Raw genomic sequence first — 17713 nt, 5'->3', positions numbered from 1 at the left:
TATGCCAATTTCTAGTGCTCATTGATGCAAAACAACTGGGACAATGTAGTCTTGCATTACCAGACCATTCACCAGCACTGACCTCATCATCATTCTGCCATCGAGGGACAAAAACTTCAGCATGATTATATTTCTTTTAAGCAGTCACAGTCTTCTTGGGCAAGGCTACGAACAGGACACACCATACAGTGATGCTGAAATTGTTTTAGTCGAACATTTGCATACCAGCAGTCCACATCTGGTGAGTCAGGATATGTGCAGAACAACCACAGGCAGATGCAACACGGTGCAAAATGACTAGCTGTCAAAGAGCTGATGCAAAACAACAAATACAAAGAGCAAAGGAAAAACCCCAAGAAGGGGGCCTTTAAAGAGCCCCTCTGCACCCTGACAGTCTGGGCCCCCCTCATTCAAAAGTTTGTGAACCCGCCCCTGCTCTCAGCTGTGAAGTTTGCCTGGTTCTGCTGCTGTCAATCACACATTACATCACCGGCCACCGATCATCAGGTGCGACACACAAACCACCCACGCGAGACATGATCTTATCAGCCTCTTGTCTCTCCTGCATGATTGATCAGTCATGATCAGAGGGCGCGTGTGTGAGCTTCCAGGTGTGTAATTGGTCAGATTGGTATCTTTTAAACCTGTGTGTTTGTGTGTGTTTGTGTGTGTGTGTGTCTTACCTTTCATCCAGTCCACCACCTGGCTCGTGCTCCATTTGCTCACCGGCTCCATCACCAGCGCCATCGAGGAAACTTTGCGCCGACTCTCCGTTGCGCGCAGGCAGCGTCGTTACTCCCCCCCGCGTAAAAAAAAAAAAACAGAGCTCACCTCAGCTCCCCTCCCCTTCCCCTCCCGCCCTCCTCCCCTCCCCTCACCTCCGCAGCCAGGTGACTCCTCTTTTTTTATTATTATTTTTTATTAATTTTTCCCCTTCTCTATTCTATTTATTTCACACTCTCCCGGTCCCGGTGCTGCTCCTGTCTCGGCCCGGTGTCGCGTCCCGTTAACGCAGCGCAGCCCTCGGTGCGGGACAGCCCGGGCGTGTGCGCAGCGGAATCCGGTACATTCCCCCGCTGGAGCCGGTCTGACATGTGTCGCCTCTCTCTCCCCCCTTTTTTCTTTTTTGTTTCCCTCTTCCCTCCCTTCTTTCCCAGTGCGCCAGTCCGGTCCTGCGCTCCCGGTATGTGTGTGTGTGATAGAGAGAGAGAGGAGTGTGTGTAGGTGTGTGTGTGCGCAGCCGCTCCGCTACCGACAGCAGCAGTGTAGGATAGATAAGTCACACCGGACTCAACACCCGGCAGCATCTCTCTCTCTCTCTCTCTCCCTCTCCCTCTCCCTCTCTTTCTCTGACACACACACACTCACATAAACACACACTCCAGATATGATTAATCCGTGCACGCGCCCTGTGGGTGGCTCTGCGCGCCCACGTGAGTGTATTTCCCTGTGGAGCGATAGAATCATGCAGATATGATGGAAAAGGGGAGATATTCTCAGAGGATATTTAATCAGGACGTGCCTCTATGTGTGTGTGTGTGTGTGTGGTAGGAGGAGGGAGATGAAAACATGGGGTACCTCCACACTTTCTGCCTCAGCTGCTGTGTGAGGAAACTTAATGACTCCGGTCAGCTCCACCTCCACTCCACAAGATCATTTCTCTGCTCTCCCTCCAACCATTTATCCTGCTCCCTGTTTTGGAATTCAGAAGCTCTTTTCGATGTTTAGCATGCGTCTCTTTTACAGGTTCAGATCGAGAAGAGCTCCAACAAAAAGAACACAAAAAAGATGAGAGACAAGAAACAACAACAGACAAAAAATGACCAAATAGAGATGCAACACAACAACAAAGTGATGTCAAATGTCTGTAAAAGACAAAAATGTCCACAGAGAGACTTTACTTAACTCCTTAAGACCCCAAGCAGATATAAACTTGCAAAATAAACACACAAAACATGCAAAATGACTGTAAGAAACAAGAAAAGAGACACCAACTCACTAAAATAGATGCAACATGACTGCTAAAGACAAAAAAAAGAACAAAACAACCACAACATGACTTTAAACTGACACAATGACGACATAAAACAACAAAAGACAACATAACAAAGATAAACCATGATCACAGGAGAGCAAAAATAACCATAAAAAGGCCGCAGACACTAGACATGACCACTTAGACACGCAAAATCACCAAAACAAACACCAAAAGAGACAAAAAAATTGCCAAACAGACACAGAATGACCTCAAAAACATGCAAAATGACTATTAGAAACACCAAAAGAGACACAAAATCACTAAAAACACATGTAACATGATTGTTAAGGACAAAAAAATAGAACAAACAACCACAACATGACTTCAAACTGATAGAAAATGACGACATAAAACAACAAAAGATCCAAAAGACAACATAAAAGAGATGAACCATGATCACAAGGAGAGGCAAAGAGGCTGCAGACAATTGAAATGACCATTTAGACACGCAAAATCACCAAAACAAACATGAAAAGAGACAAAAGATATTGCCAAATAGACACAAAATGACCACAAAGATATATAAAATGACTATAAGAAACACTAAAAGAGACACAAAATCACTAAAAAGAGATGTAACATGACTGTATGAAACCAAACAACCAAAGACAAAATATATTTCTGTCTTGACATTCAGGAGCTTTTAAATGTTGACGATGAACCTCTTTTACATTTGCAAATTTGAAAGATATTTGGAAGCAACACAGCCCTCTCCACTGTAAAAAATAAATGTCTTGTAGCAGTGTTTGGCTGGATTTCTTTTAAAATAATTTACTGTTATCTTCCTGATGTTCCCCGTTTTCCTAAATTGCAGATAAAATCCAGTAAAATCACAGAAAAAAGCATTAATTTACATAAAAAAGGGCAAAATTGTTTTACAAAGAGCACTATATTATTTTACAATGTTTGATAGTTAAATGAAACAATCTGTACTGTCTTTGAATCAGACAAAAACATCACTATCATCAGATATTTGCTGTTGTTTTTACAGTTTTTGAACATCACCGTAATCCTTTCTGCCAGATTTTCACAGTTTTTACAGGTTTACAGTTTTTCTTGCAGTGTACGGCGCCTTCGGGGAAATCACTTAATTAGATTGTAGGAAGTCAAGTTATTCATCCCTCCACCCTCAAAAATATCAACCTTTCATTGCTGCATATTACATCCAGTAAATTAAAACAATTAAAATTTAGAGGACTTTTTTTTTTTGTCTTTAATGACTAAAGTAGAGAAATGTAGGCTGCCTGAGAGGTTAAACTGGGACGTTCATTAACATTTTCTATCAGAATTTTAAATATTTTTACCCCGAAGGTGCTCAAAAGAAGTTAAACACACATTGTGAGTGTTGTTTTCTGCCAATACGTGAGAGAGCACGCGGCAAATTTTAGACAAAATGCGACAGTGTGGTCCCCGAGGAGGGAGCAGGTGAGCCTGAAACCTCCTCAGCCTCTATTTGGATCATTTATTCCTGCTGGTTTCCATTTCGTCCAAGCTCTCACACATCCACTTTTCTGCCTCCAGCCAATTACAGTGGAACCGGCGTTTTCTTTAGGGGCATTTCTACCAATGCAGTGCTTCAATTTAAGCCTTTTCCACGTGTTTCCACAAAAAGAAGTACTATTGTGGACTCTGACGCAGGAAAACCTGACACCGTCATCAGTAGACGCACCTTATTGTTAGAGGAAAAATAATAGGAAAGGTCGACAAATAACGACATTATTTGTCTTTTACGTATTCATCTCTGTGCGGGCAAACATCCAGATTTGTCTCACGTGACGTGTTTAAATAAAAGTTTGCAATAAGGAGCTAAAATCGTGCAGGTGAAACAGCTCAATCTGCCATCTTGCTTGTGTTTCCTAAAGAAAAGACAAAGTTCACTGTGGCGATTCTGCCCTAAATAGGTGGATTTGTTCACAATCTGGCCACAAACCGGTTCCAGAAAGCAGAACTTTTCCAGCGGGAAAAGCAGTAACTGCATGTTCAGTTGCTATAGTGACTGTTTGCTGTGCTAAATGTGCTGTTGAGGAACTTCTTTCAATCAAAATGATCAATTCGTTCATAATCAAAGCTCATATTCACCGTGTGGAAAAGTTCAGCTCACTGCTTTCCTCGCCGATCTTCAACGAGCTCCACGGTGAAAAGATGTCAGCATGCCTCCTGTCAAATCAGCAACACCTGAACCGGCCTACCTGGACCTCCTGATGCTGACTCTCAAAACAAGGAAGCGCCACTCGGTGGTCGGAGGAGCAAATAAAGACACTGAATATTTAATGTGTTGGTCAATTTGCACATAAATAGCATAAAATAAAAGCTAAATCCTGTCTATACTTTTGTCTCATTGTTGTTTTTCCCAAATTAAATGGCCTAAAGTAGCGTTTTTATGCTACTGTTATCATATTTTTCATTGTCCTGCAAACATGCATTTAATAAAAGCTGTCTTCTATAGTTGAAATTGAAGTTTTGCTCGGTACAACCCTGTCCACAAACATTTCAGAGACAAACATCTCTGCATGTGTTTGCTTTTGCATCGTCTAAAATGTTCTCACAAATAAACAATAATGGGCTCTTACTGACTCCATCTTCAGTCTAATTTCTCTCCCTCGGTTCTCTGTTGACTTTCACAAGTCGCTGCAGTAATCGTGCGCTGCAGGTTTTTGCTGCAGTGGAAACTCCAGGGACGACTTCGAAGTTGTGTCATGTAATGATTGTGGCGTTAGTTTAATCAGAAGACTCGCCGTGTTACATTCAGGAACCTGCTCACATTCACAGCCTTTCACAAGTAAAGCGCGAACTCAGTTCCGCTGCAACAAAGTCCCGGAGGTACAATCAGAACCTGCTTCTTTTGGTTTGATTCACTGCTGCGTCATCTCCTCTGGAGGTGGATGTATGCACATACAGCGAGGAGGCTTTGACCCAGTGAGCGGACACTCACAGTTTCCTTTCCCTGCAGAGACCTCTGCTGGTCACAAGTGTTGCTGGAAAGTTATGAGGTACAACAAGGAGTGTTGTATCTCTGTTGGTGTGTCGTGTTCAGAGATGTCTAGAGGAGACAAACACACAGGAAAATAGGCACCGGTTCACAATTATTTAATGCTAACCTACCCGTAGAAACTTCTGGACATTGAGAGAATTTGGTCAGAAGAATTTAGAGCGTAAGTAGTCAGATGATGTGACACCAAACATTTCATCATCACATCAAAATTTCAACTCATTTATTATCAAATACCTGCAAAATGGATGCTTCAGTCTGAGTTTTGTGCTGATTAGCAACAGTTAGCATGCTAACTCACTAAACTAAAACATGGTGAGCATTATACCTGCCAAACAACAGCATCTTGTTATTGTTACTGTCAGCTTGTTAGCACGCTAAAGTTAGCATTTAGCTCAAGGCCTACAGAGCTGTTAGCATAGCATTAAGCCCTCAGTTCTGTTAAGATGAGTGTGCAACATTCATTTGCCGAAAGTCAATCGGACAACCAGAAACAGACTTAATAGGTCTTCATAATTACAATAAATTACAACAAAAGGAGCAATATGGCTGTCAGCAACAACAAAAGACCTAAAGGAGACACACAATTTACTATAACCAACACCCCAAAGACACATAGAATCACTAAATAGACACAAAACAACCACAAAGAGACGCAAAAGGACTACAAGAAACAACAAAAAACCCAAAGTAGATGAAAAAAAACTACCAAAAAGAGATGTAACATGGCCACAAAGAGACACTTAAAGATGCAACAAGGCCACAAAAAGATTCAAAATGCCGAGTTATATATCCAAAAACTCTGTAGAGACACAAAATCATCACAAAGAGATGCAAAATGGCTATAAAAAACAATAAAAAGATCTAAAAGAGGCACAAAACAACCCAAAAGACACATGTCATGACCACAACAAGGTTCACGACTGTAAAAGACAAAATAAGATTACAAACAAACTCATAAAACATAAAATCACTGTTGGAGACATCAGCAGACCAAAAAGAGAATCAATATGACCACAAAAAGATGCAAAATGACAGTAAGACAAAAAAAAAAGTGGAAAAAGAGATGGACTGTGACTTTAGGAACCAAAATAAAACCCCAAAGAGACAGCAACAGACCGAAAACAGACACAAGACGACCAAAAACAGACTCATCATGACTCCAAAGAGACACAATATGAGTATAACAATCAACAAAAGACAAAATGAGATCCTAAACAACCACAACAAGGATGTGTTTTATTGTTTTTTTCCTAATAGAAGGTGTGGGGGGGGCCGGCTTTGTCCAGGGGTCCAAGAACAGCATTGACAAATAAATATGTACATAAATATGTAGAACTGTGACTTGATTTGACCACTTAGCTCCAAGACGACGATAAAAATCGAGCGCTCCGTCTCGGGCGGCCGCTCGGTTTAGAGTTGGCGATGTGGAATTAAATGAGAAGATCAATGCCAGACTCATATCTGCCTATTAAACATGAAGCTTCGCTCAGCAGCTGCTTAAATCACAATAAAGAGCAGATTGAAGGAGGCGACGTGCAGAGTTCGTTGGCTGCTGAAGTCAACAACGCTGGATGTTCATTCATCGCACGGCTTCCGGTTTATTTATGTTGCATTCTTTGTTTGCTTTTTTTAGGACTTCTCAAATTAAAGAAGTCACAATGATGACTGACAAAACAGCTGCAGGAGCTGTCATAACTCATCTCTCTCGATGAACTAGCTCACGTATTGTTGTGTTTACAGTCAGTTTTATGGCCTCGACACCACAAACCAGCAAATCATTCACTATATTAGGGAACTATCGATTCATAACGAGTGGTTGAAGGAACTGAAAAGGGGATTAAAGAATATATGTGCATTCACAAAACATTTTCCCACACTGTGTGCAGCTTATCTCCCTCGATAAACCACACTTTATACTCATAAATCCATCACATAGTTGATCCTGTGTGCACAAAATGACCTCAAAACCTATAAACATACAATCGAAACCAGAAGTTTATATACACTATATAAAAAGACACATAACCTTTTTTTTCTTACTGCCTGACATTAAATCAGACTAAACTTTTCCTGTTTTAGGTCAGTTAGGATTACCGAAATTATTTCTATCTGCTAAATGTCAGAATAATGAGAGAGAGGATTTTTTATTACTTTCTTCACAGTCAGAAGTTCACATCCACTAAGATGCCTTCAAACTAATTGGGAAAGCCCAGATGATGATGTCATAGCTTTGAAAGCTTTTGATTGGTTAATTAACATTTGAGTTAATTGGATGCACACCTTAAACACACTGCTTCCTTTTGTGAAAACATGGAAAATTTAAAGAAATCAGGAAGATATCAGGAGGAGAATTGTGGACCTCTACAGGTCTGGTTCATCCTTGGGTACAATTTCCAGACGCCTGAAGGTTCCACGTTCATCTGTTCAGACAGTTATATGCAATTATGTTCACTATAGGAATGTCCAGCCATCAGGAAGGAGACGGGTTCTGTGTCCCAGAGATGTTTTGGTGTGAAATGTGCACATCAACCCCAGAACCAAAGCTAAAGACTTTGTGAAGATGCTGCTGAAGCTGGTCAGAGAGTCGCTAGCCACAGTGACACCAGTCCTGTACCAACATGGGCTGGAAGGATACTCAGAGAGGAAGAAGACATCAGTCCAAAAGTCAGATTACAGTTTGCAAATGCACACAGGGACAAAGACCTTCATGTTTGGAGACATGTCCTTTGGTCTGATGAAACTAAAACTGAACTGTTTGGCCTTAATGACCGTCGTTACATTTGGAGGATAAAGGTGGAAGCTTGAAGCCTGAGAACACCATCCCAACTGTGAAGCACGGGGGTGGCAGCATCATGCTGTGGAGGTGTTTAGCTGCAGGAGGGACTGGTGCACTTCACGAAATAGATGGCATCAGAGGGAAAGAACATCATGTGGGAATACTGAAGCAACGCTACCAAATACTAAGGAAATGGATGGAAACTTCCTACTTGGAAGAAAATCATTTAAAAAAAATCTCTCTCTTATTATTCTGGCGTTCAGCAAATATAACTAATGTTGGTAATCCTACCTGATCTAAAACAGGAAAAGTTTAGTCTGATTTAATGTCAGACAGTGAGAAAGAAAAAACATCATGTGTCTTTTTATATAGTTTATGTAAATGTCCAGTTTCAACTGAAGAAAGTCACCACCGGTGAAGAAAGCAAATGTAAACTCTAAACTACATTTCAGTGGAAAAGAAAACCCAGAAGTTCTTCCTCTATTTAGTCTGAGCAGCTAAAACATCACACAGATTGTGTAAAAGTGGACATTTTTCACCCTTTGACAGAGAGAAAGAGTTTTTCTGAACCACATAATAGGTGACTCACTCATGTGTGACTTCAACCAGACAGAAAGGAAATTACAACAGTGATCATTTTTAGAAATACAAAACACCATTTTGTCCATTTAACAAAGTTTAATGCTGCCAGGAGCTCAAAAAGACACATTCTGAGTCATTTTGGTCAGATTTTAGTCATTTTAGACAAGTTTTGAAGCTTTGGGGACAAAGTTTAAGTAATTTTAGCCAACTTTTGGGTAATTTTAGTCAGGCTTTAGTCCTTTTTTTTTTTGCAAATTTTGAGTTATTTTGGACAACTTTTGAGTCATTGTATTCAGGTTTTAGTCATTCTGGATAACTTATGAAGCTTTTGGGACAACATTTGAGTCATTTTGCACAGGCTTTAGTCATTTTAGACAAGCTTTGAAGCTTTGGGGACAAGGTTTGAGTCATTTTAGTCAACTTTTGAGTAATTTTAGTCAGGCTTTAGTCATATTTTGCAAATTTTGAGTCATTTTGGTCAGGTTTTTAATCATTTTAGACAACTTTTGAAGTTTTCCAGACAAAATATTAATCATTTTGGACAAATATTGAGTTATTGTCGGTCAAGTTTTAGTCATGCCTTTAAAAAGGGTTAATATCACGAAAGAAGAGTTCAGGATAATTAAATGCACCATGTCACTACTTAGTAACAGAATTCTAGCAGAAAAATGTAAAGAGTTGGTAATAGGACATCTCTGTAGGTCTGTAAATCATTGAAAAACTGAATACTAATGTTCCTATGAATAAAATATCGTTGGTGGATTCACTTATGTATTGCATTTACAAAAAAAGAAAGAAACAAACCCAGAGAGAGAGAACAGTGAGTCATCAGTACAAGATAATGTGCAGCAGAACTCTGCAGAAGCTGCCTGAGAATCAACACGATTTGAAGTTTTTAGTTAGTTCAGTTTCCAAAATGTGAACAAATACAGGCTAAAAAAAAAAAAAAGAGGCCCACAATATAACTTGCTGTACTCACATCAACATTACACTTCCTGTTGGTTCTTGAATCTATGAAGTGTGGCCTTTTTCAATTCTTCTCTTTTAGTCACAAAGCAGAAACAAAAATCATCTGGTCAAGCTGCTTTTTCCAGACAACGTGAAAGGAGCTGTAATTTTTTATATATTTACATGTAAAACTTAAAAAAAAACAATCGATTAAGTCTGACTTTTATGTAGTGCTTTGTAGTTGTATGGTTTTGGCATTTACACATATTGTATTTATTTATCATTATCCTGATTTATTTTATTTTACATAATCAATATTTCACAGTAGCACAATACATGTATTTTCTTTAATATTAGATCATTTTATTTTTTATTGTTATTTTCATTGATACTATTTATTTATCTTTTATCACCTCAAGGACCCTTAAAATATGTTGCCTTCTTGCATTTTTTTGGTGTGCATTCGTGTCTAAATCTAGCTTTAACAGCCTCTGTAACATCAGCTGCTTGGAAGACGCTTTAAACTGTATGTAATTCATCTGAAAAGTGCTGTGTAAATAGAGTTTGATTGATTAATTATCCTGCTTCAGGATGAATATTTCTCCAAGAACATGCTGGGATATTTGCAGCTCCATGCTTCGTTGTGGCTTTAATAGCTCAGCTCTGTCCTTTTGGTCTCCTAAAACACACCTCTCTCTTACTATTTTATCAGTAAACATAACTTTTTTCCATCATCCTCTATGAAATGCTGCTATATTTAATCTCCTGGCGTCCTGAGAAGTGGTTTATAGATGCTCCTCATCCTCCTTTTCTTTATTTAGTGAAGTCTTTATCAGTGAACAAAGCTTTATGTGTTGACGGTGTGTTCGCTGCCTGATCCTGGGGTTGTGAAGTCACAGAGCGGACAGTAAAAATAGGGACAATTTCTTCAGTGTAAAGTAGTTTAAATAAAAACTGGACAAACTGTGTTTTGTTGATATAAAATATTCAGATTGACAAAGGCTGTTTCTGGAGAGATGAATTTTCTGAAAGTAATATTTTAACATTTTACAAGAAATTAAATTTTAATAACCTCTATTGTAATGGTGAAACCTCAGAGTCAGATAATAATAATAATAAAAAAGAAGTAAATCTCAACATTTAAAAAGTCACATTTAACCAGTTTGAAACTTTTTTTGTTCAATTGTGTTTGTATACGTTCTGTAGTTTTTGTAATTTAAAAAACAAGCAGCAAATTAAATTAATTAATGGGGGAAAAAGTACGAAAAGACAATAATACAACACCCCAAACATACAGACCTGTTCCCAAATACACTGCAGTGAGATTATCCATCCATCCATCCATCCTCTATACATCTCTTAATCCTCATTAGGGTCGTGGGGGGCTGGAGTCTATCCCAGCTGACTCAGGGTGAAGGCATGGGACACCCTGGACAGGTCACCAGTCTATCACAGGGCTACACTTAGAGACAGACAACCAAGCACACTCACATTCACACCTATGGACAATTTAGGATCACCAATTAACCTCAACATGTTTTTGGACTTTGTGGGAGGAAGCCGGAGAACCTGGAGAGAACCCACACTGCACGGGGAGAACATGCAAACTCCACGCAGAGAGATCCCGGGTGTCCTCACTGGGACGCGACCTTCTTGCTACGAGGCAAGCCCAGTGAGATTACCATTTTTTTAAAATAACAATTTAGATTACATTTATGGCTCAGGAAACACTGAGATTCCTGTTGTACATCAAACAGCTTTGCATTGACCCAACTAAACTACCTACAGTAACTTATAGTATAAAAACTGTTTTTTCTTATCACACTGCCTGTCAGGTGTCTTGTTTCATCTATTATATTATACTTCAGTGATCAGTTCATGCTTGCAGTGATGCTACTTTATCACTGCATTTAACTAAAAAAGGCTCCGTAATGATCCACTACATATTCTTTTTAAAAATTGTCCAGAGGAGACAATATTTCCTGAAAATCAAAAGATATTACAGACAAATCTGTGCCGCAGCTTGAAGGAAAAACATCCTAATGGGCTCTCATAATGTCAGACAGATGAAGACTTTTTACAGCAGAAAAAGAAGGCACAGTGTCTGGAAGAGGATTTCAAGATTTACGGGTTTAACGCTGTGCTCGAGCCTAATTTAACCCTCTGGATGAAGCTTATCCAGCTTCTACAAAGAGTTCTAAAGCTCCATGCTCTAACCTCTAGGGAACCTTTAGCTCAGCCATGATTTGGTCTCAGAAAGGCCCTTTTGAAAGATTATTTTTGGGGAGTTTTATGCCTTTAATGTAGAGACAGGACTTAAAGGAAGCTGGAATTTGCTATGGCGGGGACTTTGGGCTTGGTGCACGGACTGTGTGCTCAATCAGGTGAAATATCAGCAAACTAGTTCGACGTTTTCTGCTGGAAACTTGATGCCCTGCCAGATTGAGCAGAGGCTGCAGGTTGATTTGCTTGAACAAGCCTCTCATGAGTCGATCAAATCCACTTGGGTGCCATCTAATCGCTGCTGCGGTGGAAGGCTACAACTCAAGGGAATTAGGTCCAGAGGAGGTAAAATTCATTTAACTGTGTCTGAATCTTCACACTGTCTGATTGCCACCAGGTTTACATGAGAATACGTGGTCCCAGACTCTTGGACCCCAATGTCTATACGTTCAAATGAGTGATTCGCCAGCAAATAGACTGACCCCAGAGGTTAAATGAATTGGAGCAGCGAAATATGTCACCAGCCCTCTGGTTTGACTCAGCACAGAAGTGGAAGTGCTGCTGTTACTCGCTCTGCTTGATTTGCATTTGACAATTCTGGACAGTTTTTTTTTTTAAAGAGGAAGTGTGCAAAACCGCAACTCTGCGTATGACACAGATAAAGAAGTTGAAAGAAATCAAAGGAATTAATGTTAATGTCCAGTACATCGAACATAAACGGTCTTCTGTGTCGTTTCCAGAAATGCATTAACTTGTCTTTCTGACATGAACTGCCTCAACAAAACCTGTTTCAACATCCAACTGGTCGCAATTAAACACACTTAAATACACAGTTTAGTTGATTTAGATACAAAAAAAAAACCCCGCCTTTTGTCTGAGGCCACTCTCACTTCCGCAGCCCATCTGTAAAAAGAGGACACAGACAACAGGCAGACCAAAAGCATCTACAGCAAGACGAGAGTACATCGAAACAAGCTATTTTCAATCTTTTCATGTAAGAGGAACATCGTCTACTAAGAAACGAAGAGAATTCAACTACAAGACACTCTGAACATTATCACTTCCTTGTGGGATGCAGTAAGTGTCTGAAGTCATTGTTTCTAGGGATTATTCCTCATTTTTGACGTATTTTTAAATGTATTCTTTATTCTACTGTTTTGGTTATTACATTCTTGTGTTTTTGGGGTTTTATATCTGCCAACCTACTGGATGCCTTCACTATCTATCTATAGTAAAGTGAAACAGGATGTTTGACACATTATATATTTGTTTTTCCTCAAAATATGAGTATAATTTACAATAATCTTCTAATTTTAAGGATCTGACATTTGCTATTTGCCTGTTTTGTTGGATTCTCAGGTTTATCTTTTGCTGTTTTGTTCACCAGGTTGACTATATGTTGGAGAATTTAAATTCCCTTTCAGCTGGACTTTGCTTTTTTTGTTTGAAAAATGGGTGATGGATCAGAAGAGGACAAAATGAAAACAAAAGGAGGATTAAAATGTTGTAAACTCAGAATCATTTTCCTCTTGTTGACCACCATTAGTTTCATTGGCCCCGCGCATGGATTTGCACTGAAGACTTGCCGAGTCAGCCAAAACAACGCCGTGTGTGTCAAGTACAAACTGAAAGCTGTTCCTCACGATATTCCCTCAACAGTGACGGGCTTTGATTTATCCGAGAACAGAATATTAAGAATACAAGCATCAGATTTCAGAGATCTAACACTTTTGACTCGGTTAGACCTAAACCGCAACCGCATCTCGCAGATAGATCGCGGCTCCTTTGCCACTCTGATTTCCCTCCAAAAGTTAAATCTGAATAACAACAAACTCGCCAAACTGGAAGAGAATGTTTTCGATGGATTGCGCAGCCTCGTTGAACTCAGAATTCTCTCCAATCACATCCAAAAAGTGGCCCCCACCTCTTTTAGATCCCTGACGAACTTGAAGTTTCTAGATCTTTCTCACAACAAACTGAACTGCTTGGCTAACGTTCGCTTAGTATTGCAGCATATGCCACATCTGCAGGAGCTGGTACTGAAAAACAACAATTTAGCCACTTTTCAGTCATGGGAACTGACAAACAGCTCATTGGCGCTTGGTGCCATTGACTTGTCTCAAAATCCCATCGCGGTCTTTAGGATGACCAAGGACATTTTTCCAAATCTCACTCGGTTTAACATCGGCTCTTCCAGAAAGGAACCGATGAGATGGGACATAGGTAACCACACTTTCCTGAGTCGAGTGTCTAAGCTTGATATCAGCGGGCTTCAAATGGTTGTCGGTGACATGAGAACATTGCTGCAGAGGGTGAACTCGTCTTTAATTTCTCTGAGGATGAACTCAATGAAACATAACCTTGTCCAGCTCATCAACATGTCCTGCACCATCCCAACGATGTCCTCGCTGACACTTCGATATAACAGGCTTTGGTATGTCAGTTCAGATTTGTTCAAGCTGTGCATTAATGTCACAGAGTTAGATTTATCACATAATAGTATAAAAACTATCTACGACAACGCCTTTAGCTCCCTTCGAAGTCTAAGGATCTTGACCCTGAGTCACAACAGACTTCCTTCTGTTCCGGCCGCCACGAGGAATCTACCGGCTTTATCTGAGCTGGACCTCAGCACTAATAACATCAGCGCGCTCGGATGTCACGATTTCGCCAATCAGACAAAGCTCAGACAGCTCAGCCTTTACCAGAATTCAATCCCGGCTCTGAAAGACTGCCTGTTCCAAGATTTAAAACAACTGCAGGTCCTGAAGCTACAGAACAACCACATAAGCAAACTGAACAGTGCTTTCAAAGAACACTTGCACAACCTCACACGGCTAAATCTGAATGGAAATAAACTCACTGCCATCAAACAGGGGGAATTTAAAGGCCTGCAGTCCCTCCAGAACTTATCGTTACATCAAAATCAAATAAAAGAACTTGAACGCGACAGTTTCATTGGCTTGGCGAATCTTACAGAAATGTCCCTGCAATCGAACGCTCTTACAAAAAAGACCCTGGACAAGAATCCTTTCCATAATCTGACTAACTTAAGAAGATTGGATATGGAGGACAATCACATTAAATATGACTTTAGTACAGCTTTGCCTGTTCCACCGTTTTCTGAACTGTCCCGTCTGGAGGAGTTGTCCATTCTTACTCAGCGCTTTAGGGGGAAGCATATGCTGCCTGTAAACTTCCTGCAAGGTTTGACGAACCTTTTGCTGTTCAAGGCCAGGAACAATCAACTTGTATTCCTGCACAGGGACACGTTTAGTTACACGCCTAAGCTGCAGACGCTTGACATCAGCTCAAATGATATTTCCAATTTCCACCCGGAGCTGTTTTTCCCACTTCGAAACCTGAAGAGCCTTTACATATCCAGAACAAGCCTTCACTCTCTAGATGGCCTCATAAATGCCAAGCTGACCAACCTGAAGTTCCTGCAGGCGAGAAATAATTTGTTCTCAGTTGTCAGCAAGGAGGTGATAGAGGCCCTGCCAGCTCTGGTTTATTTGGATCTTCAAGGGAACAGTTTCACCTGTGACTGCGATAACGCCGGGTTCCTCTGCTGGGCAGCAAACGACACCCGCACTCAAGTTTATGACGCTTACAACTATCTGTGCAACTATCCGTTTACCTTTAAAGGTAAGACGCTGTTGCACTTCGACTTCCGGGACTGCGTACTCGACACCGGCTTCATCTGCTTTGTCTCCACCACATGCATGATCCTCTGTTTCATGATCGCGTCCTTCACCTACCATTTCATGAGGTGGCAGCTGGTCTATGCCTATTACATCTTCTTGGCTTGGCTCCATGACACAAAGTACAAAAACAGGGAAGCTCCTCATCAGTATGACGCCTTCATCTCCTATAACACCCACGATGAGCCCTGGGTCATCAGGGAGCTCTTACCAAAACTGGAGGGAGAACAGGGCTGGAAGCTGTGTTTGCATCATCGAGACTTTGAACCAGGTAAGACTGACTTTACGCCTAAATAAACAGGCATGTTTGAATTGAAGGTTTAATTTTTAGTTTGGGTTTTTTAGTGGGATGGCTCTCCAGATTAGCATATCTGAACAATTAGATGATTGGCCGTGAAACTTGGAACATTCAGGGTCCCCAGATGCTACTTATTTGGGTAATCTTTTGAGTTGTCTTCATAACTTTCAGACAGATATTCATCTTAATAAGCTGCCAAATAAACTGTGCATTCTTACTTTTGGCTCTTTTTCACGGGGCTTTTCACTAATAGCAATACAAGCAAAAGATGGTTAAGCTAAAGGATGTTTGAAATGTGTTCTCGAACTATTCCAAAACGAACATTTGGAATCTATACCCTTTTATTTTTGGTTGCAGTGACATCAGGAGTCGTCAAGTGACATCAGTTTAGCATTTTAAAAAGAAATATAAATGGACTGCATTGACCCGTTTACGCACAGCAATGGCGGCTAAGCTCATATGCAAGGTGCTCGCCTGCCATTAGCAGCAACTTTAGGTTCAGAAACTTGCCCAAGGACACTTTAGCATGCACAGGAGCTGGGGATCTAACTTTCAACTTTACAATAAATAGACAACCTTTCCTACCTGAAGTTCACCAGAGGCTACATCCTGACACAATCAAGGAATGAATGCAACGCTTGCAGAACATCTTTATAGAGCTGAATACAATTTTAAAGGCATCAACAGACACGTAGTGGTTAACCAGATTTGCCAAACCAATCAGTTACTCCTTGTCCTTAACGTCTTTTCTCTTCTAATGTTACAAAACATTCAACAAAGTTCAACACATGAGTCAATTTCTGAGGTCAGAATTAATGTTTCTACGATGCTAACTCTTTGTAGCATGCTACTGAAACTGTATTTTCAACCACAAGGGGGTGCTGCAGCTACATGTCAAACCAGATGTAGAGCGATCCATGCAGAACGATGCAGGTGTAAATGCAGTGATAACGGATTTAATCATCCGATAACAAATTACAGATCCTTGGATATGAGGCTGAATATAATCGCTGTGTGATGTTTTTCAGAAGGTGACCAGAGCAACTTTAAATGTCCTTTAATGTGGAAAATCATGAACTTGCTCTTGACTGTAATTGATGTATTTCAGGATATGTTGTTGTGAAGTTAAGCCATCATAAAACCACCTAACCTGTCCTTCATCTTGCATCATACTGCACAGACACACTTCCCAGAATGCTTTTAAATATTGCTGCATCCTTGCCGTGGGTCCTGGTGATGGCGAGAATCCCAAACTGCAAATATCTGGACTTGGCCCAATTATAAAACCAAAGGTGTACAGAAAACATGTAATGTGCAAATTTACACACAGTATGGGTGCACATATGTGAAGCACAACAACAGATTTTACTATTTTGCACTTTCATCTGCGCTCCAGATGGTGTCACCGCAGCACTTTACTCAGCTGTTGAGAGTCCAGACGTCACAGTGTAAATACTCACTCTGTTCTTTTTCTTCTCAGGGAAACCCATCATTGACAACATCACAGATGCCATCTATGGAAGCAGAAAGACCATCTGTGTGATCAGCCGCCGATACCTGGAGAGCGAGTGGTGTTCCAAAGAGATCCAGGCGGCCAGGTAGCGCTTCACGTCATCTGTATGAGGCACAAAAGTGGGACGCACTGAGCTGAGATGAATCGTTTACTAACTGTGCTTGAGTTCTCGTATTTACAGTTGATATCAATGCTTTTAATCTCTGCGTGACAACAAAAACAAACTAATCTTCAGCTGGAAAGCCATCGAAAAGACAATAAAATGTTCTAGTCTATCACAGTCTGACTTGGCAGGTTATTTTTAATCAGTGGAAAGGGACATTTATGCTATTTAAGCCACAAACGTGACCAATAATTGCCAATAATAGCGCAAAATTAAGAAGAAATATTGGAAAAATGGCAAAACAGAAACAGCATGTTTCCATCAACTTCCATTATTACTTCAAGAAAAACAGTTGGTGGCTCTAAATCTGTAGTTGGTGCAATCACGACGCAACAAGGTGATTTTTATTATAAGAGAAAATTCAATATTACATTATCCTTTGCTGCAGCATCTTTTAATTGTTAAAGGTAGTTTGACACCTCAATCAGATATAAAGCCTCTTTTTGTCAAATTTCTGGTGTAAAAAAAAAAAAAAA

General features: G+C 40.3%; 1 protein-coding gene across 1 annotated transcript in view; it reads left to right on the top strand.

Annotated features, from left to right (window-relative positions):
- Positions 1-12500: 12500 nt before the first annotated feature.
- The window catches only part of tlr22 (toll-like receptor 22), a 7772-nt gene continuing 2559 nt past the window's right edge, over positions 12501-17713 (top strand). Inside the window, exons 1-3 of the mRNA XM_008290404.1 lie at positions 12501-12636; positions 12947-15534; positions 17042-17159. Coding sequence (XP_008288626.1) covers positions 13011-15534; positions 17042-17159 — 2642 coding nt within the window. The 5' untranslated portion in view covers positions 12501-12636; positions 12947-13010. The remainder of the gene's footprint in view (positions 12637-12946; positions 15535-17041; positions 17160-17713) is intronic.

The sequence above is a fragment of the Stegastes partitus genome, unplaced genomic scaffold (assembly GCF_000690725.1).
Source record: "Stegastes partitus isolate 25-593 unplaced genomic scaffold, Stegastes_partitus-1.0.2 Scaffold671, whole genome shotgun sequence".
Lineage (NCBI taxonomy): Eukaryota > Metazoa > Chordata > Actinopteri > Pomacentridae > Stegastes > Stegastes partitus.
This window is presented reverse-complemented; position numbering and strand designations above follow the sequence as displayed.